The sequence below is a fragment of the Meles meles genome, chromosome 10 (assembly GCF_922984935.1).
Source record: "Meles meles chromosome 10, mMelMel3.1 paternal haplotype, whole genome shotgun sequence".
In the NCBI taxonomy this organism is placed as follows: Eukaryota; Metazoa; Chordata; class Mammalia; order Carnivora; family Mustelidae; genus Meles; species Meles meles.
Genome location: NC_060075.1, coordinates 45790744 through 45815705, shown reverse-complemented (window position 1 = coordinate 45815705; position 24962 = coordinate 45790744). Strand labels below are relative to the sequence as shown.

At 41.9% G+C, this 24962-nt stretch overlaps 1 protein-coding gene across 7 annotated transcripts in view; it reads right to left on the bottom strand.

Moving 5' to 3' along the window:
• Positions 1-2216: 2216 nt before the first annotated feature.
• Positions 2217-24962, bottom strand: part of PDE1C (phosphodiesterase 1C) — a 536493-nt gene continuing 513747 nt past the window's right edge. For 2 of the 7 annotated variants that reach the window (XM_046020566.1, XM_046020568.1), the window contains exons 18-19: positions 19698-19766; positions 2219-2841 (exon numbers count right to left, since the gene is read on the bottom strand). In XM_046020566.1, the coding sequence (XP_045876522.1) occupies positions 2672-2841; positions 19698-19766 (239 nt within the window). In that variant the 3' untranslated portion in view covers positions 2219-2671. Of the gene's footprint in view, positions 2842-12528; positions 14215-19697; positions 19767-24962 lie in introns of those variants that run through there. The other 5 variants (XM_046020565.1, XM_046020562.1, XM_046020570.1 and 2 more) reach the window with 5 other exon arrangements.

Below are 24962 nucleotides of genomic sequence, written 5' to 3'. Positions count from 1 at the left end.
AGTTAATAACACAGGTGTTTACCTACAGACTAGCTGGTATTATGGGTAACTTGTACTAACAAAGTAATTGATTGGGTTTGCGGTATAGGGACAAGGTGGTTTTAAAAAACACCTACTAACTATACAATCAGGAAGCCGACTGAGAAGCTTGTGGTGTCATTCATCTTGACGAGATATTCAGGACTGAATCGTGCCAGGCATAGGGAAAATCTAACTCTTTCCAAATGAATCCCAGAATCCTGGAGAAGAAAAAGGTGACTCATACAAGAAAGTCCTTTAAAAGCATCTTTTTATTTGCTATAAGAATATAATCTGGCATTTCTATACAATCCATCATGCAAAAAACATGGTAGGCATTTTACAAGCAAAGCAGAATTCCAATAGCTGTACATTTGTTCCATCAACATATTAGCCAAAGCTGAAAAACAGCATCTGGGGATAAACATATACAGAACAAGCCAACCTTCGTCCCTAGGATCATGGCTCCTAACATCAAGAAGCACAGTGGAGAAAGCACAGTCACCTTGATGTCTCAATGCCTAAGACTGAAAGAAAGGGGAAGATTGGAGGAACGTCACTGATGATGCACTGGGTCACCAGGAGGCCGCTACCCATCGGCAGTTTCCCTGTGTGCCTACGTGGCTCTGGGCATCTGGAGACAAACAGGGAGGAACTACCTGCAGAGCTAACCTACTTCAGGTGGAAGAGCCCATGGAAGGATCCTTTTGCTCCAGCACCAAGCTGGGAGTTAAGAATTGCAATTGCTTTCCTAACCAAAAGTCACAGTGATTTTTCTTTTGGTAGAGTAATTAAATTTCCCTGAAATACCATCATCAAGCATGTTGTAAGTAAATTGCTCAGTAGCACGGTGGGCCCTAAACTCTGGAGCTGGCTCAGCTTGCATAACTGTGGTTTGGGGAAGTGAGCTGGGGTGAGAGGGGGAAGGAGAGCACACAAAACCCTTTAGAATCAGACCGCAAAGGCTGGGACCATCCGTGCACAGCTCTTTCTTTGCAGGGGTGCCTGAGAGTCCTTTCTGGACGTGGAAGGTTCCTAGTCACATCGGTTGTGCTCCGGTCACTCACTGAGTTCAGCGATAACAATCCAAACCTATGTTATCCTTAGTCTTCACCACAAAAGGCCATGGGTAGTATGCCCACTTTCTAGTTAAGCAAACTTAGGCTTTTAAAGATTATGCCATTAGACTGAGGACACGCAGCTAGTTATAGATGGGACAGGACTGGCGATCAGGCCCGCTGGACTGCAAACCTAAAGTTTTCACTGCACCAGAGCATTTCTGAAGGGATCAAAAGCTATTTCTGGCCTTGGACATTTCCTTACCATTTTGTGTGATTTTAGTCCCAAAGTCAAAATCCAGAGAGATTCAGAAGAGCTAAAAATGCCACAGTGAGGAGAGGTGAGTTATCGACTTCCGTTCCAGCCAGACCTGTGAGAGCAACTGAGATCCCGAGGGGCCACCTCTATAGGGTCTGCTGGGAAACTGATCTGGGATTTAACTTAGAGGTATCTCCAACCTGTTCAATTAATGGACAAAAATCTGCAAGAAAGGGATTCAAATTAGGTTCAGGAATTTACACCCTCCCGCCCCAGGCCCACAAAACCAAAGGGACCTCTCCTGGGGCAGATCTCAAACCTGGAGTCTCTGAGGCATGGGCATCCCATTGATTTCTAGCATCATCAACTGTTAAGTGAAAGTAACAAATTAGAAGAAGTAGAGCCAAAATGTGTCTCCTGCAAACTCTCACGTCTCTAAAGGTACAAAATGAGGCCATCGGGCATGATGCATCCAATGACAACCAAAGCAAGGGTCTTTATTTTTGACTTGTATCTGCTTTGTGGAGCCTCAGTTCAGAATTCTCCGTGAACTCAGCTGTTCATCAGTCTTCTTATCCCTCTGCGATTGTTACATTCAGAAATAGAACTTTGGGTTTACTTTGAAAGTTACATATTTGCCTGAATTTTGAATATTGTTATAGTCACCGTATTTGAGGAGTGCACTTCTAAAAGCATCTTTTCCTATTGTGTTTAAAATTGGAAAAGCTGTTTTTAAAAGTGCATTTTTTTAAAAGATTTTCTTTATTTATTTGACAGAGAGAGCTCACAAGTAGGCAGAGAGGCAGGCGGGGGTGGGGGGAAGCCGGCTCCCCGCTGAGCAGAGAGCCCCATGTGGGGCTCAATCCCAGGACCCTGGGATCATGACCTGAGCCGAAGGCAGAGGCTTTAACCCACTGAGCCACCCAGGCACCCCAAAAGTGCATTTCTTAAATACGATGATTATTAAACCAATATTCTTACCAGGGCAAGTCAACTTTTAGGGATAAAAGAAGTGTCAGTGGGAAGAATTTTCTAAAGAGGATACATCATTTTAACTGGGGTCCGATTTAGACTTTGAAAGACCTATATAAATAAAAGCCATATGAGACTACCCTCTTACTGCTGGAGTCTGCGTTGACTCCCAGATCCAGTGATGGATGGGTCCATAACAAAATGACAAAGGGGAGAGTCACACATGGCCTTCACTTTGCCTCGCTGGAGTCGACCACAAAAGCATCGGCCCCCAAAGGGTCTTGGAAGCTTATCCCACTCTGGCTGGTGAGAGCTGACAGGCAGAGGAGTGGGTCTCTCCTTCACTCCCTCTCTTCCCCGTGACCTATTTTCTGTTCCAGTTATGGGAGATATTCTGAATCTTTTTCATTTTGATCCTCTGATCCAGCATCTTGTACCTCGCAGGATGGTCATCGGTTTTCTTTGGGACTGAAGGTGCGTAGGAGCTAGATGCGTAAGCAGGGCGTTTAAAATGGCGCAGAGGAGCCTTGATGACTGGCGGCCATGCAAAGGAAGACAGACAACCATTAGCCTCACCAATGATGTGGCACCACCTAAACACTGTGGGCCATTGGCTCTCCCCAGACTGTTTCCTTTCAAAGCAGGAAACAGACAAGTGGGATCCTCACTGGGGCTCTCACTATAGAAAGGTGAATAAACACATTCCCACCTCGGTCATTTACTTAAAATAAAGAAAAGACAAATTCCTAGGGAAAGACAACAAGGATGCTGGAAGACGAATGTTTTCTGACAATGAATGGTTGGAGTGAAGGAAGTGAGAGGGAGCGGTGGGATCACTTTTGGGAATAGCAAAGCAAACAGGCGAGCAGAGCCGTAGGATGGACCAACATTTAGCATCGGATGTGAGCTTTTAGGGCTGCAAAGTGGCGCGTGATCCAGAAGTGATTAAAAAACAAAACAAAACAAAAAAAAAAGCACTGAGAAGTATTTGCCAAACACATATATAAAGGTCTTGTCTCCAAAATATTTTTTAAAACTCTTAAAATTCAGTAAAGAGAAATCAACAACCCAATTTACAAAGGAGCAAACGATCTGAACTGACTTCTCAGTGAGGAAGAGATGCACACGGCCAGAAAGCCAAGCTGCAGATTAAAACAGCAATGATATACACGACACACCTATCGGGATGGATAAAATCCAAACCAGAGCGGGTGACACCCGTCGCTGGGGATGACGTGGAGCGACAGGACTCCCATCCTCGCTGGAGGGGATGTAAAGTATTACGGTCACTTTGGAAGACATTTTGATAGTCTCTTAGGAAGCTGGTCATGGTTTTACCACACGATCCAACAGTTATGCTGCTAGATATTTACCCAACTGATCTGAAAACTGATGTCCACATAAAAACCTGTACATGAGTTTTATAAAAGTTTATTCGTAATTGCCCAAAATTGTAAGCCAGGAATTCCTTCAATAGTTAATTGCATAAACACATTGTAGAACAACTATACAATGGGATATTATTCAGTGATAAAAAGAAACGAGCAGTCAAGCCACATAAAGACATAAAGTGTTAACTGATCCCTCTTCCCTGTGCCCCCTTGTGCTCTGCCCCCCACCACTGGCACCACCTCTTCCCCTTCTTGGTCCTGCTGGAGAGCATTGTCAGTGAGATAGTATAAGAGTGAATAAAGGGAAAACCAGGTTAAATGACCATCGCAAATCCATGAGATAGAATAATTAGGTAAAAGGTATGAAGGACAGAGCTGGTGCTGAGTCATTTCCTCAAACACTTGTTCGGGGTGAAGTGATTCTAACAACACAGGGTGGGCAAAGAAAGGTAATACACAGGTGGGTCAGCTTGAAGGGCTCAGACTGGGGGACAGATCCATGACACAAAAGGTTACCCTTGTGAAAACCAGTTCCACAACTCTCTTCCAATATGATCAAGCAAAAGATCAGAAACAATTTAAATATACAATCATAGGGGTTGGTTAAGTTCTGGTACATTCTTAAAATACACTATTATGATACTACGGAAAAGCCATATAGATGTCTGTTAATAAAAACAGAGGTTCGTGTAATCCTGTTAAATCAAAAAGGCAATAAATATAATCTAATCTCATTACAGTATGTATCAATATGCACATTAGAAAATCCAGAAGATCATACAGTTACATCATAGCAGTGGTTATCTCTGAGGAGTTTAAACATGGTTTTTGGTTTTTTGTTTCCATTTTCTAATTTCTCTATGTGGATCAGGTTTTGCTGATGTGACTTTTGAAAAAGAAACATACTGCTAAAAATTTCTTCCATAGAATCATACGTCAGAGCTATTCTGCAAGATCGTATGTAACAAAAAGCCAGCAAACCTGAGGTCACTTGGAGCTTTAGTACAAGGCATCTCAGAGAGCTCAGAGCTGACTAGACTTTACCCCGTCTGTAGACTAATGGTCATTCGCTGACTTCTTAGAGCACTTAGGTGTTGCTGACGGAACAGTGAAGAAAACAGAAAACAGAAAAAATCCCTGCTGTCCTGGGACTTCCATTTTAGTGACCCCCCACTGAGAATTGTCACTTCGCTTACAGAAGAAAAAAGTGTTCAGGTCTATTATATAAGGGACACTATTACTACCATAATACCCACACCAACTTTGCCTCTCAGTTAGGCTAACTCAGTAAAGACTGGCAGCAAATGGTCTGGTAGTGACATATTATGCACGCGGAAGAAGAGAGAGGTGTTTTGTTTTGTTTTTTTCAAAGACCTCAGAGCACTTAATTCTGAGTTTTATGGTAAACAGCACAAAACACTCTAGGAACAAGTACAAAAACAGCCGTGTTACCCTGGATAATGGGGTAGAAACAAGAGAGACTTCAGATTAAAAGCTGCTTGTTGCAAACGTCTGGGCTAGCTGATTTACTGCTCTTCAAGTCACAGTTCCTCTCCATATTCATTCTATTTTCGCTACTCAGCATGAACCCAGCCAAAGCATTATTGAATTTCCCACTTCTCAGCATGAAGGAGCAGTTACCGTTTGCTGGCATTCTGATTGTCTGAACAAAAACTCCCCTTGCCACCAGAGTCACTGCAAATAGAGTTGAACCTGCTGATAGAGATCGGCCTCCCACCAAGATTGTGGAAATACTTATATGCCTGCTGTCGCCCTTACTCAAAGTGTTGGAAAAAAAGAAAAATTCATACAGTGCTGTTTTATAGGCATTGATTGCCTTTCCGGTCTGCAGGGGAATGTGATTTGATGACAGAGAAAAACAGGAGAACCGGGGATAAGGACACCACCCTGAATTTAGTAGAGACCTTTGTTCTGGGGCGCTGGCCTGGCCTCCTAGGGCTCTTTCATTTGTCTACTGGCTATTCCCAAGATACTGGAAGAGGATCTGATCCTTCTCCTTTCAACAACTACACACGTCCCACACCTGAACCCAAGCAGTAGTGTTAAAATCCACCCCTCCTTCTCCAGGGGTAGAGAAGAAGAACCAAACTGGGCATAGAATCCCTTCTCTCCATATGCTCAATTATTAGCAAGTTAGACCCTTTTTTTTTAAATCTTGGGGCCATATTCACAAAATCTGCTCTCATCTCTTAAAGCAATTTACTTGCTGGAAATGGTCTAATTAGCTAATGAAGATTTGACAAAGGTACGTATCATTGCACAGAGCCTGGATTTGGGAGTTATTATCTATATTACTTTCAAATGTACTTAGGAAAAGAAAAGTGCAAGACAAAAATCGATATATCACCATCCTTTATTTCACAATTACACACAGTATTTGTTTTTCATAAAGGCAATGCTCTTTGAGGAGTTTTAATCCCCATTTGTTTAAATCTCATCTTTCTTTTTTAAAATATTTTATTTATTCATTTGACAGATGGAGATCACAAGTAGGCAGAGAAGCAGGCAGAGAGAGAGAAGGAAGCAGGCTCCCTGCTGAGCAGAGAGCCCTATGCGGGGCTTGATCCCAGGATCCTGGGATCATGACCTGAGCCAAAGGCAGAGGCTTTTAACCCACTGAGCCACCCAGGCACCCAAAATCTCATCTTTGTCATTAACACCACAGTTCTCCCAAAAGTGTGTATGATCTTTTCCCTTTCCTTGGCCACCGCCAACCTATCTGTTTCTCCCTCTCCTCCTCTGTGTCTCTGTCTGTGAGACCATTTTGCTTGATGGTTACTTTTCTTGTGGTGTAGGAGACAAGTGTATAGAATTATTCTTCAGAAATAGATTGAGATTAGTCCTAAATCAAATTAATATAGTTGATATTCAGCTATTGCGATGTAAAAGAGGGTTTTTAAAGTGCTTTGTTTCTCAAAATACCCTTCAATAAAGTTGTGAGTGTGATAGGTATTTTGGGGGGATAGGGAGGTTCCTTAGTCAAAACTTACTGGGTTTAAACTACTATCTTCATGGCAGGACCTTTCAGACACCTAAGTAGTGGGGATGTGTTTTAGGAATCCTGGAGAGAAGCCAACAGCATGTGGGTTTTCTCCATTTTATTAGCTTAGGGAACTCCTTCACAAGGACATCTTCACAGTGTCTAGCAGAAAATACTTTCAGAAAAGACTAGCCTAATTCCTCATCCTTATCTTACGGTGTCATCTCATATACTATCAGAAATCCCGACTTCAGCACACCTTGTTGTTTTGTATTAAGTGAGAGCAGGCTGCACAGAACTATCACCAGTCCTCACCTATTGTCGGCCCTGCCTAGTCTCTGTGAGTTTAGTAACAATCTGTGTGAGAATCTGTCTCTGTTCTTTCCATCCTCTCTGACTTCATGGGGATCTTCCCCAACCTCTTATGTGGCAGCAGCAACTCCGTGTGGAGAATTTCTGGATCTCTGTTGCAGAACCCGACCTCTGAGGGCAGCAACTTGGTCTGCTCTTAATTTCTGAATAAATTCAAATATTAGCACCTTCTTAAAATAAGAAGTGTTGGACATATGTTTTCTGCCCTTTCAAAGATAATATCATGATACCACCTTTGGGGGAAGAAAATATTTCCATTCTAGACTTTTTCTACCTGCATTCACACACACACACACACACACACACACACACACACACACACACACACTAAAAAATAATCATTTGTTGCCTCTGAAATGTTGTTTTACATGAGGAATAAAATCCTACTGCCATACATTTCATTTCTAAAAGCAGGTCTACTTGCAGTATCTGCCTGAAAGCTGATGGAAATCTTTTTTTTTTTTTAAGACTTTATTTATTTGACAGAGATCACAAGCAGGCAGAGAGGCAGACAGAGAGAGAGAGGAGGAAGCAGGCTCCCCGCTGAGTGGAGAGCCCGACACAGGGCTCGATCCCAGGACCCCGAGATCATGACCTGAGCCGAAGGCAGAGGCTTTAACCCACTGAGCCACCCAGGCACCCCCTGATGGAAATCTCTTATAAAAAAATGGACAAAAATCATTCACGAGTTTTGAATTGCAAGGGATTGGAATGCTAACATCAGCTCCATCAAGGATGGAATGGTGAAAGAACCAAACTTGTCATTTTTGTGTCGGGATTCACCGTGGTAAGACAGTTATGACATCAGACAACACTTGTTTACTAGGCACAATGCTAAGAATTTAATGTGAATCTTCTCTACAATCCTATGAAGCAAGCGCTGTTATCACCCCCTTTTGGGGCAAGGAAAACTAAAGGAAACTGCCAAAGCCTACACAGCTGGTATGCAGGATTCTGGATTCACGTCCAAGCGGCTCAACTTCAGAGCTTTCACCCGATACATAAAGCAACTTTGCACCAAAGCTCAGAGTAAATGTTAATAATTACCATGATAAGTTATGAGAGTCAAAATAGTACCTCATTTCTACTCTCAGTATTTGAGGATATAATCTGTGTAATATACAGGATTCTTGAACATGCTTGTTAGTAGCTACAGTCACACTTCCCCCAAAGCAAAAGCAAATCATCTCCCCCAACAGATATACCCACTTAGTATAATTTGTGGTCATAGCTCAGGAAGGAATTATATACAGGTCTCTTAAGTAACTGCTTTTATCTCTCCCTTCACTTAGGCCAGGTTGGAATGTTAACAGGAATTCCAAAAGTTACGACTGTCGATGAGCAGTCAAGTCAAGCAGAGCCCCAGGATCTTGGGTGGGTGCTTAACTGGGTGGTCCTTACCCTGGCCACATGTGAGAACAACCTAGGGAGCTTTTAAAAATCCCAATACTCAGGTTGTACCCCAGATCAATGAAAGCAGAATCTATGTGGGTTTGTCTGAGACCTCAGGAGTTTTTAAAGCTCTTCAGATAATCTCACCGTGTGTGAGTTTGAGAGCTATTGTTTTGGTCTCCCCAAATGTCTCCTTCCTTATCTTCACAAACGAAACAATAGTACCAATGTTTTGCACACACTGAAAGTGTTGTGGAAACTGTGGAGAGCTAGCTAATGTTGCTGCTGTAGTTTGATCACAACAAACTGCCTGGGGTGGGGAGAAGCCTTACATGAATCTGTTAAGGTTTCGTGTGGTCTTCACAATTATGTTCTCCCCGCACCACCCCCTCACCCCCGCCCACCACATTTTGTTCTTCTTGTTGGGTCTACCATGAAGACAAAAGCTCTGAGGAATGAAAAGGCATTCTTTTGTTGGAGAAAGCAACTTCGGTGCTATCATTTGAGGATTGTAAGACCCGCACCAAGAACAGCCAACCGTGAGATGAGCCATTGCTTTCTAAATAAATCTCACTTGTGGGAAAGGAAAAAATAAGACCAAAGAGCACGTTCCTGATGTCTGACTGAGGGGTAAGATAAGAGTGAGAACTTTGCAGGCGGAAATCTAGTTTTAAAGCCTGCTTCTACCATTCCTGGTTTGTTTGTTTTTTTCCTGGGCAGGTCATTTCACGTGTAAGCTCCACATTTCTCCTCTGTAGCCCAGGTGTACCAGTGCTGTCTATCTTGTAGGACTGCTGGGACGACTCCGCCAGAGTGGGTGTGTCAAGGATTTCCTACAGTGTCTGGCATAAAGAATGCCTTCGGTCCATGGTGAATTCTCTTAAGATCATCGTCGTAATAATGATCATGTCCAAGGGTAACTCCCGGTGGATAAAGTGGGACTAAACCCTGAACAGACAGATGCCAGAAGACTTCTAGGACAGGCACTGACATTTCCTGCAGGATTGATTTTGGGCTGCGAGTTAAGGTGTTGCTCAGTTTGAGATAATCTGCCTGATGTTTCTCTATGTCTCTGGATTTGTCTCCCTTCTGGACTCTTTCTAGCTTCTTTCTGGGATATCTTTTCAGATTATCTGGAATTCCAAACCAGGCTTATGTCTGATTCTGACCAGATCAGCCACATTAGCTAATTTGGCATGAATTAGTGACATTTTGAAGGTGAGCTCATGAGAAAACACAAAATCAGCCAAAAGTCTCCATTCAATGTTAGCATCAGCTTCACAGAGGACTGAATCAGGAAGGGTTCATCCCATTCCCAAAGCAGAAGCATTCCCTTTAAACCTCTAGCATTTGGCTAAATTGGCTTTCCAAGCTGGTCTTTTCCTTAAGGGGTAAGTGGAAGATACTAATTTGTTTCAACAGAAAAACAGACTTGGTTCTTGTTCATTATCTAGGCTTCCCATGAGACGCTTCAAAAAATGGAAGTGAAACATAACAACCTTTTAGAAACCCAAGGCTCTGCTGTTTAAGGAGACCAGCAGCATGGTCTCTGTCCTCTATAGTTTTCAGTGTTTTTACATCCCTGATTGCAGCCGCCCCCATCCTTGGAAGGGGCCAGATTCAGTTCTGTCTCTACCCTTCTATGCTGCGGGCACACGATTTCAGTTTCCCACTTAGAAAACAGAGCTAAGAAGTCTCACCGCAGAGAGCTGTGATGAGAGGGAAAGGAATCACGCATGTGGAGCCATCAACATGGTACGGGCACGTAGTAGGTGCTGCCTTGCTCTTGCTTTCCATCCCTTCCTGAAAGGTTTGCAACTGCCAGGAAAATTCAGCAGCGACATACTTTCCCAGTTAGGGAATTCATCTGTCTCCTCAAGACACAAGCGCATTATACTGAGGCCACACAGCTGGGTGTCTCTTCCTTTTGTAGCAACACAATTTAGCAACATTAACCCAGCCAGAAAATCACTCATAAACTAAGCACATTAGATGCACTGTTGTCTACTCTTAAACTCTTCAAGGTGTATTTTATATTAAAACAACAATAATGATGGGCACCTGGGTGGTTCAGTCAGTTGAGCACCTGCCTTCAGATCAGGTCATGATCCTGGGTCCTGGGATCGAGCCCCACGTCAGCATCAGCCTCCCTGCTCAGTGGAGAGTCTGTGTCTCCCTCTCCCCTCCCCCACTTGGGTTCTCTCTCGCTTGCTTTGCTCTCTCTCCTTGACAAATAAATAAAAAACATTTTTAAAAAACTACAATAATGAAATCCATCATCTATATTTTAAAAGATGCTGGCTCGTTAAGGACTTCACCTCAAAAATGAGAATGCTAAATAATCCACTGGTTCCATATTTTCTTTCTTTTTTTTTAAGTTTTTATTTATTTATTTGATAGAGAGAGAGAGCACGAACAGGGGGAGGAGGGGCAGAAGGAGAGGGAAAAGCAGAGTCCCCGCTGAGCAGGGAGCCTGATGCAGGGCTCAATCCCAGGACCCTGGGATCATGACCTGAACTGAAGGCAAATGCTTAACCGACTGAGCCACCCAGGCGCCCCTGGTTCCGTATTTTCACTTCACAGAGCAACGAGCACAGAAACTGAGAAGCTACCTAGAAGGAGCTGAGATAACAGTGCATGAACCAAAACCCTACCTAGGATAGACAGATGACCCCGTCAGCATTCCAGGCCCCCAGAGGAACCTATGTCCGTAGGGAAAATATAAACCACATGGTTTTGTTGCCCTTCAGCCAGCCCGAAACTGTTTGCTTCCACCTGCAGTTCTCAACCCTGGCTGCACTTCAGATCACCTGGAAAGCTTTAAAGTTTACTAACTCCTGCCCTAGGAGTCTCTGAAGCAATCCAGTATTTTAAGATGGAACCCAAGCATCAGTATGTTGGTCATGTCCAGTAACTCTAACGTGTACCCAGGTAGAGAAACACTGGCTTGAGTGCCAAGTTGGTTTTGAGACTAAGTCAACTTATACTTTGGTATTGAAGGATGCCTGGGGCAACTGGCAAGATCTTATCATTACATGCAGGAGCTCGCAACGCTTGGCCATGTGCTAAGATCTATGACAAGATTTGAACCCATGAGGGATATCTGGGTGGCTTGTGCCTTCGGTTCAGGTCATGATCCCAGGACCCTAGGGTCAAGTCCTCCATCAGGCTCCTTGTTCAGCTGGGAGCCTTCTTCTCTGCCTGCCACTCCCCCTGCTTGTGCACTCTTTGTCTTTCTTTCTGTCTGACAAATAAATAAAAATATTGAAAAAAAGAATTGAACAGGTGGTATGGTATTATTACAAGAAAAGCATGGGTTGGGACAACACATCACTGGGTTAACTATTACTAGTTGTAAGATCCTAAGGAGATAAACTATTCTGGAATTCAGGTTTTTTGTTTTTGTTTTTTGTTTCTCTGTAAAATGGGAAGAATATGCATGGTGCTATGAGGATTTTAAAGAGGATGTAAATGAGATCATGTATACACAGTATCTTGTAAACTTGTGGACTTCCAGGATGTCGTAGGTACGTGTTATGTGGCAACCATGATCCCATAGCACAGGGGTGAATGGTCTTCACTGAAGGCCTTTTAATGGTGCCCTCCCTGATGGATTTCTTATTCTACAGTAGAAAAGTCATGTAATTCTCTGCACAACTGGCTATCACTACAGGGAAGACCTTACCAAACAATGAAGAGGTTAATTTAATAAATTTACTTGTGAGCACTTGGCAGAGAACACGTCATTCTGATTCCCGGAAAACTAATCATCCAAAATGTGCATGTATACATGGACATTTATATCCACTACTTGAGGAAACCACTTTGCTGGAACTAAGTGTCATTCGAAGCAAAGCAAAAACATCTAGCCTACATTCTAAACTATTTATACAATGTACAAATATGGATGTTCATGCAAAGCCTAACCATGAATGTGAATGAGGGCTGGAAATCCTGGCTGGGACGGGAAGTGTGACTTAGATAACCAACCAGGATGAAAGAAGTTTCAGTCCTTGTATTCTAATCTTGATGCAATTGGGAAAATAACAAGGGCACTTCTGATTCTTAGGAATCTTTGCATTTATTATGCTGAGGCATAAACATTCTTCAAGTCACCTTCATTGGAAGTTATTCTTGAATCACGAACACCCTGGTTTTTTTCAACGCTTCTTTATGCTTTACCCCACAGATACTCAATCCTAGCTACACACCAGGATATTAGGCACACTTGCATTCCCAGAACCTACTCACAAAACTGGTAACAGTTGGTGCTAAGAAATATTTAATGAATGAGTGAACTACTCTGTATCACATTTGGTAAACTTCATAAACCTCCTGCTTACCAAAGAATAAACGAGTCACTTAGAATACACACCAGCTGGCAACGTTGATCGGCATCTACAGACCCTGATAGTTCCTTCTTGCCTCCGCAATGTCTTGATACCCAGATTTGCTGCCCAAGGTTCCTCCAGGAAGGGAGTCAGCAAGTTCCTTCCCTTTGAAGTCTCCAGTCTGAAGCCTGAACACTCCTGCGGTAGATAAACACTACAACCTCGGCTGGTTTCTACAGGTCTTCCTAGAGTATGGAAAGGCACTGAGGCATGTGTTGGAACCGCTTTCCCTCTGACAAAGAGGTGAAAGAGGAGGAGCTATTAAGTAAGGCTGGAAAATAAGCTCTCTTCCTAGACAATGGCTGGCGATTCAATGCCCTGCGTGCGACCTCACCATTTAATGATTAATAGTTCCATTTGATAAATGACTATTTTAATTAATCAAAGAACAAGAAAGTCCTCTCTCAAGGAGGGATCATCTTTGGTTTAGCTCTTTCTCTTTGTTTGCCCCAGCAGACCCAATGTATGTGAGGCATGCTGTTTCAAATGAGAAAAATACCTTGGAGAAAAACTAAGTCTTCTCCTTAAGCCTCTCCCGTCATGGTGCAGTTTTCCACATGTGCATGTGAAATGGGTAGTGTAAGGCTCAGTCAGGAACTCTGCCCTTTGTTCATACCTGCCAGGACCTATCCCAGAAGAAGCCTGCGAAGCTAAATTTCACCAGGTTTCTGAAGCTCTGAAGTGCTAAATCAGTAAGTCACATGAGTTTTGATCCAATCCACAGAAAGAATGACAACGGCCATTCCTCAAACTGAACTCAAGATAAAAGAATTACAAAGAGAGCACTCAATGGAATCTTCACTTAAAAGAGAGTGCGGGATCCCTCCGCACCCACGGCTGCACCTGAAAAATTAGTGCAGGAGTAATTGGCCTAATCCCCCAGCAGAGTAAGGAAGGTGGTTACAGCAGGGACTATTTGACATCAGTCTTTACCCAGGAGCAATGAAACTCAAGCAAAAAGCATAGGCTTGCCTTGCCTTGCTGCCTGCTAACTTCCAGCAAGCTGCTTACCAATTAGGCTCCAGTTCCCTGATTTGTGAAATGGAGATAAGGTACCTTCCTTAGAGAGTTGTCATGAGGATTAAATAAGGTAATGCATATTAAGAATCCAGCATTATCCCTGATGGTTAATAGATGTGCAATACAAATCAAAGTACTTATTGTTAAAAACCTGTATTAGGGAGATCGGAAGTTACTTTTTGAAGTTTAGCACTCATTACTTATCATATACATAATACTTGGTCTTGGTTTAATAATAATAATAATAAAAATCATAAGCTTCCTAAAATGTCTTCAGACCTCAGAGCTGGTCAGTTCTCTTCTGAGGAATCCTCTGGATGGACGTTTTATCCGTAGTCCCCTAGAATAGGACACACGACAATGTCATTGCAAGCCAGCTGGCATCTCTACATGCAAACTCTTTCTACATCAGGCATGGAGATCAGAAGCAGAGCTGCATCTACGCCAACACTAGGGTGCATGCCAACAGCCGCAGGCACACAGGAGCCATCAGCTATCTGCTTCAGCAAAGGTGATGGTACTATACCTTTCCGCCTAAGGATCGCTTCCAGAAAGTGACGTGACTGAGGCGCCCTGGGTAATCTGCTCAGAAATCAGTCACTGACTAGGCTCCATCGTTAGCGGTCATGACCGTGAGTAGTGCTGAAGCTCTGGGCCACTCCTCCAGCGAGAGCCGACATTTCCTCAGCTCTCTACCATTTCCAGCCCACCCATGGAGTGTGATTGGGTTCACAGACCTCATAGGGCATAGTGGAAGGTTGTTCTAGAAAAAAATCAGCTGCAGGTGCTATTACTTTACTACATGAGAGTCACTTTGCTATAGATACACAAAGAATCAAGGCGCTGTCCCAGGAAGAGTTTCCCAGTTGCTGGAGCTTTAGGACGACCCCTTTGATAATTTCAGAAGCCACAGAAGCGGTTCCTTAATGAAATGGTCTCTGATGGCTTCTGGATTGAAGCATGTTACCAGAGGGCTTTCTTCATATCTGAATCCTCATATACCAACACCCATCTCTTCCAATATGTTAGAAAGGGAAAACATTAAATTTCTCTGAAATATATGTGAAATCACGTTTATGTGGATGAAACTAAACAAAACTGTCTTAGAGACACCGATAGGTTTTTCACTTAAAATTCTTAATACATAGTATTTTGAGCATATAGAAAAGTATGGATAATAATAACGTCGAGTTCTCATGTATTTTTAATACGATTTAATCAAATTTTAACATTTTGCGTATTAGCTCATAAGTTTATTTAAGGAGATTAAATGTCACAAACAGAGTTAAAGTACCCAGTACACTCTTCCAGGATACTTCTCTCCCCCCACCACACAAAAGACATCATCTAGAATTTGATATCCCTGTGCATATAAACACTTAATTATTGCATTTGTATGCATCTGTTAAATAACTAATATTTTTGCTTGTTTTAAGGGATAATATAAATTGTGTTAGATGGTATATATCTTGTTGCAACTTGCTTTTCTTGTTGGACATTACATTAAGAATTGTTTGTAATAGCAAAAAATGAAAAACAACCGTCAACAGGAGAACGATGAAACATTCTTTGGCCCATTTATATAATAGACTGCTGTACAGATATTAAAATGGACAAGGTTTTTCAAAGAAGTAGCTTTATATTTTGCATAGAATTTTTTTTGCAATATGTTAGCAAACTTTCTTCCTGTAGGTTTTTCTTAAAAGTGTGCACTTAAAAGCAGGATAGAATTGGATTTTGCTTTCCTTATCTAATCAGATAATCTCTCGTATTTTAATACCAGAATTTAGGCCGTTTGCGATTATTATTATTACTGATAATTTTGGACTTGATTCTACTACCTAATTTTGGTTTTGTTTTGTATTTGATTCTACCATCTAATTTTGTAATCATTCTTTATTCCTTTTCTTCCTTTCTGTCTTCTATTAAGTTGATACATTTTTATATTCCCTTTTTTGTTTAGTTCCCCCACTTAAATGTTATAGGGCATATATCAGTTATTTTATTGATGCTCCTTTGTGTTAAAAAGTTACAAAATTACAAAATTCTGCTCAAACATAAAATAGATTTTAGCAGTCCTTAACTTTCCACTGAATAAACCTCCTTCCAGCTATAGCTTCCATTTCCTATTTCAACACAGAAATTGAACTTTATTTTTTATAACTATTTGCTCAAATTTACCAACATGTTTTATTTACTTGTGTGTATACCATTTATTCTTATATCTCAAGATGCAAGAAGATACACTTTGCTTTGGGTTTTTTTTTTTTAATGTATATCCCTCAATCTTTCTTTTAATGAAGTCTGCAGTTGGCAAACCATGTCATTGTATACCTGAAAATGTTTTTAGTTTGCCTCACTCATAACTAATAATTGAACTGTTTTAGTTATTATATATTAGTTTACTTTCCCTCAACACACGGTAGATACATTTTCATTGTCTTCTGGCATCTACTATTACCAATGCAAATTTTGCCATTAGTTGGTTGTCACGTTATTTTAAGTGACCTGCTTGAATATAGCCAGCTTCCTGTGACATTAAAGAGTTTCTCATTCTTGAGGTAATTTTAGTCAACCTCACACAATAGCATTAGATATGCACTTGGTATTATTTAGGCATGGCAGTTGAGCTGTATTTTTCACCTAAGGTGAGTCTTTAGAACCACTTATCTATCTTCCATGCTCTTTCATTTTTTATTGAGATATAATTCACATACCATAAAATTCATCACTTGAAATGTACAGTTCAGTTACCGTACTCACAGGGTTGTGCAGCCATCACCAATATTTTTTTAAAGATTTTATTTATTTATTTGACAGTCAGAGATCACAAGTAGGCAGAGAGGCAGGCAGAGAGAGGAGGAAGCAGGATCCCCACTGAGCAGAAAGCCTGATGTGGGGCTCAATCCCAGGACCCTGGGATCATGACCTGAGCCGAAGACAGAGGCTTTAACCCACTGAGCCACCCAGGCACCCCAACCATCACCAATATTTAATTCCAAAACATTTCTATCACTACGAAAAGAAATTCCATACCCGTGAGAATTCACTCTTCATTCTTCTCTCTCTTCAAGCTTCTAATCTATTTTCTCTTTTGGGTAAGACTATTCTGGATATTTCACATAAATGAATCATAAAATGTGCAGCCTTTTGTGCCTGGCTTCTTTCACTTAGCAAAATGTTTTCATGGCTCATCCATGTTGTAAAATGTATCAATACTTCAGTCCTTTAGACAGGTAATAGATAATAATCTATTGTATGGGGGATGCCTGGGTGGCTCATTCAGTTAAGCATTTGCCTTTAGCTCAGGTCATGGTCTCAGGGTCCTAAGATGGAGCCCCACATTAGGCTTCCTGCTCAGTAGGGAGTCTGCCCCTCCCTCTTCCTTTGCCTCCCCTCCCAGCTCCTGCTCTCTCTCTCATATAAATAAATAAGATCTTTTTAAAAAAAGCTGTTGTATAGATTAGCACATTTGGTTTATATATTCACACTTGGTAGACATTTAGTTTCTCTCCACTTCTTTAGCTATTATGAATAATACTGCTTTGAATATTTGCAGATAAGTTTTTTTGTAAACATATCTTTTCAGTTTTCTTGGGAATATACCTAGGAGTGGAATTGCTGTGTCATTTGGTCACTGTATGTTTAACTTCTTGAGAAACTACGAAACTCTTCCAAAGTGGCTGCACCATTTTACATTCCCAGGAGCAATGTACAAGGCTAGTAATTTCTTCACATCATCATCACACTTGCTATTATTGTCACAATTCTAGTGCCTGTACAGTAGTATGTCATTGTGGTTTTGATTTGCATTTCCCTAATGACTAATGATGTTGAGCATCTTTTCATGTTCCATTTGTATCTTCTTTGGAAATATGTTTATTTAAAATGTTTGCCTTCTATACAGTCATAAATGAAATTGGGTAGTTCTCACTCACACACCCACATACCCAGTCAATAGACATTAATGAGCAACCAATGCATGCTTGTCACCTTGACAGGCACTGGGGGAAAAAAAAAAAAAGACAGTCCCACCCTTGAAAAAGCCACCTGTAAATGAGTAAAGAGATTTACAAGCGAATCATTATATGTCACTACTAATTCTACCTAGATGATTTGGAAAGACCACAAAGAGAAACTATTCAGAAGAAGAAAAGGGTAAGGAGTATTCCAGGTAGAGTGACAGTGGCAAGAAAGCTCAAGGGCTAGGCAGTGGACATGGAGTCCAGTTTTTGGACTATGGTAGGGGAGCTACAGAAGTGGAGGTTGAAAAAGCAAACAAATAAAGATTATATTTCAACTAATCCAAGATGCCACTGATTGTAAAGTGAAGTATTATTTCAGGTACAACCAAGAAAACAATACTGCTCATTCAGTTATAACACAACATTGCTTGCAAGACATTCCTACTGCAGAGGGACTAAAATGCAAGGCACTGTCCCTCTCAGAATGGATGAAATTCGGCAATTCCCAAAAGAAGAAATGCAAATGACAAATTAACATTAGAAAAGAGATTCTTTTTTTAAAATGGTAAAATGAATGCACACTGCATATGAATATAATTTTTCTCTTATCAGATTGGTAAAGTATTAGTGTTAGCATTAGCAAGAGCATAGCGAAAGGGAAACTCACCACTAAAAGTATAAAATTATACCACCTTCCTGAAAATCACTTTGACAATAATGTGTCAAGAACTTAAATACATACAAATTCTTTGAGCTAGTAATCCTCCCTATAGGAATCTATCCCAAATCCATACTTACAGACGCAGAAGATGATTTTGTACAGGAATATATGGTTATTTATAATAACAAAAATATAAGCTACATAAAAGCCAAATTTACCCATGAAGATATAAATAAATTGTGGTATAATATGAAATGTTAGTCTCAGAAATATTATTTAATATTTAATAACACAGGGGAACTATAATGTAATAGTAAGTTTTAAAAAGGAGGAAACAAAATTCTATGTAGAATATGATTCCAATCTAGGGAAAAAAAAGTATTTAATAAAGACTGAAAGGACAGGCAATTTTGGTTAGCTCCACTTGCTAGCATTTTTAACATTTTTCCTTCTTATAACTTTTGTTATTTTTCAAATTTGCCACTGTCTCTATTTATGACCTCTCCTTCCTCCTAAACAAATGTGTTCTTCCAAGTTTTACTTGTAAAAATTAGATTATGGTAGAGAAAATAAGCCTATACCTGGAGATGAAATGACCAACAGGGGCCCCTCATATTAAATAGTAAATACACAGGATCATCATGAATGCTTAAGAATTTCCGGTAAATGTCAGCTGATACCCAAGACAGACCATGCATTACTTCCATATTTCTCAGTAGTAGAGATTAGCCACAAGTCAGTACTATGCTAAATTTGCAAGCATTAATTCTAATCCTTATTGTCACGCAGACGGATGAGAAGCAGAGGTCTGAGAAGCTGAGTAAGTGTAGTGAGCTTGCACAATGTGAACAAGGCAAAGCCGGGATTTGAACCCAAGTCTCTCACAAAGGCTAATACTCCATCCCCTGTACCATCTGCCTCTCCAAGAAGTTCTTCCATAGCATGTCCAGATGAACATCCAGAAAGAACAAGATTCTACTCTTTCCATCAATGAGCAGGAAAGATTATGAGCCACATATGGGTACCTTATGTTCGTCCCTGAAGGAGTGTTACAAATGTTGATGACAGAGGCAAAATCTCTCCGATAACATGGGGTGGACTGGAGAGATAAGGGCCCAGAGTCCCCGTCCATCAGGGAAACCAGTCCTCTCTGTTCCCTATGATTGTTAAGATTGTGGTGTGGTGCCATTTACCCACCTGGCAAGGTGAGGCGACTTGTGGAGCTAGTGCTTGGGGCTGGTGAGCCATGAGAGCGCTTCTTTGTGCCTGGAAAGAGGAAAAGAGGGGTAAGGAAGAGCAGGATCATGGACAGACCTGTTGGACGGGAAATGCTCATCTGAAACACTATCAAATGATCCAAATGTTTGGGTCGGAAAACAACATCTGGGAGAAGGCTGGGTGAGTTCATGGGAACATCATGCATCCCATGGCCCAGAAGAGCCAGGAGCTCAGCCTTTACTTCTGTGCGCATGATGGCTCTCGGTCTCCTGGTTCGTAGGTTGGTATGTTGGAGACCAACACACCATGGAGGAGGGCCGCACTTTAGATCCACCAGAGAGTGGATCTAAATGTACAATATACAATTGTCCGCGCACCACCCCCAGATTCTGTCTTCATTGTATTAGGGTGGAACTCCGGCATCAGTATTTTTAAAGTCCCCCAGATGATGTTCATGTGCGTCCAGGGTAAAGATCTGCTGTTGTGGACGGGAAAGTTCTCAGTTTAGAATCGAGGAATCAGGCAAGGGCAGCGGTGGGGGTAGGGGTTGTCCCTATAGTCTTTACACTTTGTTGGACCTCACACAATTAACATGAGTCTTTGGAAACTCAGGTCTTCATCTGCACAAGGAGGGAAATCACACAGTGACCTCCAAGTGTTCTGGTGAGGATGAAAGGGACCTTGGTATGTGAGAGTGTGCAGGACGTTCCACAAATGCTGCGTTATCAGGGTCTGTGAGCTCCCTGCTGCTGGCATCAGAACTCCCACTGGGAAACAGATTATCTATCTGTTCATACAAATGGTTTTGTGGGCCATGAGAGAGTGACAAGGCAGACCCCGGAGTGAGGATCAGGAAGGAGAGCAAAATGAAGGGAGGGCTGAGCTGTTGTGCAAAAGAACATTTACATAAATGTGTATGTGTGTGTGTGTGAGTGTATACACACTTATATACACATACATATTATTATATAGACACAGACATGCACATATCGAAACACATTCACATAGATACACATATATCTTACATATATACATGTATACAAAGATTATTTACTCATTCATTCATTTCTTTCCTTATTTTGCCATCCACAGTGGGGCAAAAGAGGCCTGGATTTCGGAAGCCAGCAACATGGCAGACGCCTGGAGTCTGAGCCCGGCAGAAGTACAGAGAGAATTCTTAAACAGAAGATACACATGATTTATGGTTATTTGTGTTACAAGTCCCCTGACCCTATGCAAACTTTTTGTAAAGTCTACTTGGCACAGACAGGCCTGGGGTCTATGGAGGTTGTGTTCATTGAGAAACTGTGTAAAGTTTCTGTGTAAAGTCCTGGGTAAAGATAACAAGATGACCCATCGACTGATCTACATCTGAGGAAGCAGGAACTTGGGGCTGGAAGTGAACCCGAGTCGCTGGTGAGATGTGGAGAATTACCCCCGGGATAGTGCTTGAGACAGCTTCATTTTAGTCTTAAAGAACAGGGTACTACGCTTGACATTCTGTGTTTATTATCATTGTCATTATTATTGGCTGTAGTAGGGAGAGTGGTGTTAATAGTGGGAGAAGGACTAATAGTAGAAATAGAAAACACAAGGGGCACCTGGGTGGCTCAGTGGGTTAAGCCTCTGCCTTCAGCTCGGGTCATGATCTCAGGGTCCTGGGATCGAGCCCCACATTAGGCTATCTGCTCAGCGGGGAGCCTGCTTCCTCCTCTCTCTCTGCCTGCCTCTCTGCCTGCCTCTCTGCCTGCCTCTCTGAAAAAAAAAAAAAAAAAAAAAAAAGAAATAGAAAACACAAAATGAATCCAAATACCTCAGAGTCACAAAAATGGTTAATGTGCATGAGGCGAGAGAAGCTATATCTGGCAGAACTTCACGTTTCCATCGTCCAGGTCTTGTACATGCCCTGAATATCAGAGTGGGCAGGGAAATCAGAGAGCCCAAACCTGGCTGTGACCGTGATTTCGAAGTCCCTGAGGAGATTTTTATAAATATGGCTTCCGGGCCCCTTTCCTGAGCCTCCTAAAGTGAAATATCCAGGGAACGGAGTTAGAAGTTTGCCTGTCAACAAGTTCCCCAGGTGGGTCTAATGACCACTGGCAGAATGAGGTGTCTCCCACACCCGAGGTGAAAAGATTTGCCCAAAGTGATGCTCTGGGTCAGGTCCAGGGCTGCCTAATTGCACAGCTCCAAGGGGTCCCATTCATACCATATCCTACACAAAGAATGGTGGCCTTGGGTGTAAACAGTCAGCCCTGATCAGGGATACAACCAGGATGCAGATCTATGCCTCTGACCTTGTCCAGAGCCCCTTCTGATCCACAAAAGTGCCTCTGGGTTCCACTGAATCTGCATTTACACGGGGATGCTATGGACTCAAAACATTCCGCTCATGAAACATTGTCCTTGTCTCTCTGTCCCTTTAGGATAGGGTTTCTCAGCAGCAGCACACCTGGGTCACAAGAGCAGGCTGTTCTGTGCATAGTAGGATGTTTAGCTGCATTCCTGGCCTCGACCACTAGGTGTCAGTAGCACCTCCCCTGTCGTGATCCTCAAAAATGTCCTCAGGACCCCCGACAATGATAAATATTCCCTAGAAGCAAAACTGCCCTCAGTTGAGAACCATTGCTTTAGGATGGAGGCTGGGTTCAGGGTTTTTTATTCAGAGCGGGGATTCACAATTTGACCACTTGGTCATTAGTAATAGTCACTGCTGCCCATCACATAATTACTCTGTTCTAAGCACCATATTCGTTATAGACATTTAAATGTAAATTAGTTATCTTTTCTGATACTAACTCTCTGATGGTAAAATAATTCCCATTTTATGGAATTTGGAAACAAAAGTTTAAATAATTTGCAGAAAGCTACTGAGTGTCTGGGGCAATCCTTAAGCCAAGATCAGAGTTCAAACCCAGAGAAACTTTTCCCCAAGACTCTTGCTGTTTTTTGACGAACTCCTTAACCAGAATGCCTTAAAATGCAGTTCCTAAATTTGCCTAAAGATGAGAAAAACCTAAGCAATAATTTTAATAAAAAGGGAAAACTAGGGGCGCCTGGGTGGCTCAGTGGATTAAGCCACTGCCTTCGGCTCAGGTCATGATCTCAGGGTCCTGGGATCGAGCCCCACGTCAGGCTCTCTGCTCCGCAGGGAGCCTGCTTCCTCCTCTCTCTCTGCCTGCCTCTCTGCCTAGTTGTGATTTCTCTCTGTTAAATAAATAAAATATTTAAAAAAAAAAAAGGGAAAACTAAACCAGATTCTCAAGCCCAACCAAGCACTGGTGAACCAGGATTTCCTGAAGGGCCTGGATATTTGACAAGTGCCCCAGGTGTTTCTGATCTTCAGGCAGGCTTGGAAAACTGCAAGTGAAAGAAATTTCCTTTTTCTTGTCTCACTGTTGGAAAACACGACACTCCACTTTCTACGGATACTCTTGTGAACCCGAGAGATCAAACATAATGTTGCCTATGTGAGCACTTGAAAACTTGCAAAGCACTGAATGACAAGCTTCCAGTGTTATTACTTGTAGAAACATTCCCTAGTACCAGGTGATTTCAAAAAAATGCTTGGTGCAATTTTTTTTTTAATCACCTACGGTGATCTTCTAAATGTTTGCAGTTTTCTTGAGGCTGGCACCTTTTCATTCCCTTGGTATGTTCTTTGCAGGCACTGAATGAGATGGGAACCTCTGGGAGCCTTGTGCAGTGAACAGTAAGACTGCAAGTCCTCTAGACAGGGGATTAGTTTCTCTATGTGCCTGATGAAATGCCCAATATATCAGGTAAAGGGAGAAATCATCTATGCCTTTCCTAATCATGAGTCACAAATAGGTGGCAGGTGGAGACATATAAAATACCTGTTTGCAATTTCCCCAACCCTTCAGGTGACATCATGGACCACCGTGGGTGCTTAGGGTCTGAGTCAACCTCCCACTGTCTCCCTATTCACTGAGGTTGTGTTCCTGAAACAATTTTCTATGCCACAGCCACCAAATTACCTACACTTGACTCACAGTTCCATTTGTGGAAATAATATCCAACTTCTGTGAGTTTCATGTTCTAAAACTCCACTCCTTCCCTTGTTCCCATTCTCAAGGAGAACATCAGAGACACTAGCTGGAAGATCTAGTCTAAGTCCAGATCAGCTTCCAAATTGTGCCCTACTGTTCCATGCCAGAAGAACATCTTGGGACTCAGAGAACCCTCTCTGGGATTTATTGTAGAAATCTACTTGGGTTGCTCCTCTGTGAGTGACTGGGAACTCACTGTCAGGGCTTTTCAGTCCTTGCTACACATTGGGATCATCTGGGGAATTGTAAAGAAAATATGCTGATACACAGGCACTCCTCCTCATAAATGCTGTTTAGTGGGTTTGGAGTGGGGCCCAGGCATGGGCATTTCTCAGGCTCCCTGTTGAGCCTGCTCTGTGGCCATGAGTGAGAAACACACACTCAGTGAATACCTAACAACAGTATTTCGGTTGTCAGGGAAAGCACTGTTGCTTCGGAACAACAAGGTGCTGATCCTCATAGATGATGTGAATATTTTACATGGTTTCTTTTCATTTTTATTTAGGTTTCCAGGAAACTCAGATCCAATTTATGACATAATGCTGGGAACTGGGGGGGCCAATTCAGCCTGCATGACCACACACTAACATTTACCACGGTTTATTCCATCTACGCTAGCTCCTTTCTGTCTCTGATTTTATTCTGCTTTCTTAAAATTTTTTTTAAATTGATGACGTTGATGTGATTTTAGAATTCCAAAATACTTTATAAATGAAGTAGATAAAATGAAACCATGAGTAAACAACTACATCAGGGCTGACATTACCAAGTTTCATTTTCCTCATCTCTAAAAATTCAGAAACATTCATTTCAGGGTACAATTGTGAGGATCGAGTCAGAGTTCACACGTACAAGTGCTTAGCAAACTGCTGTGCAATACAGTGTTTATTATTAGTTCATATTCGAAAGAAAGGGGTGTGTGTTTGTGCATGTGTAGAGTTGCTAATATGTCATCTTTGGAAGATAAGCATTTTAAGGTCACAGATCACATTGTCCTTGACCCACGGCATGTGAATGTTCAAATAAACAACCCAATCAGTCAGCTCGGGGCAGAAATGTCATCACTGCAGCCTGTGTGACTAGAAGTATCTTTTGACAAACACATAGCTCTCAGATATTTCAAATTAATGTCCTTGGTTGGTTCAGCTAAAGGGCAATGAATCCAATTCATCAA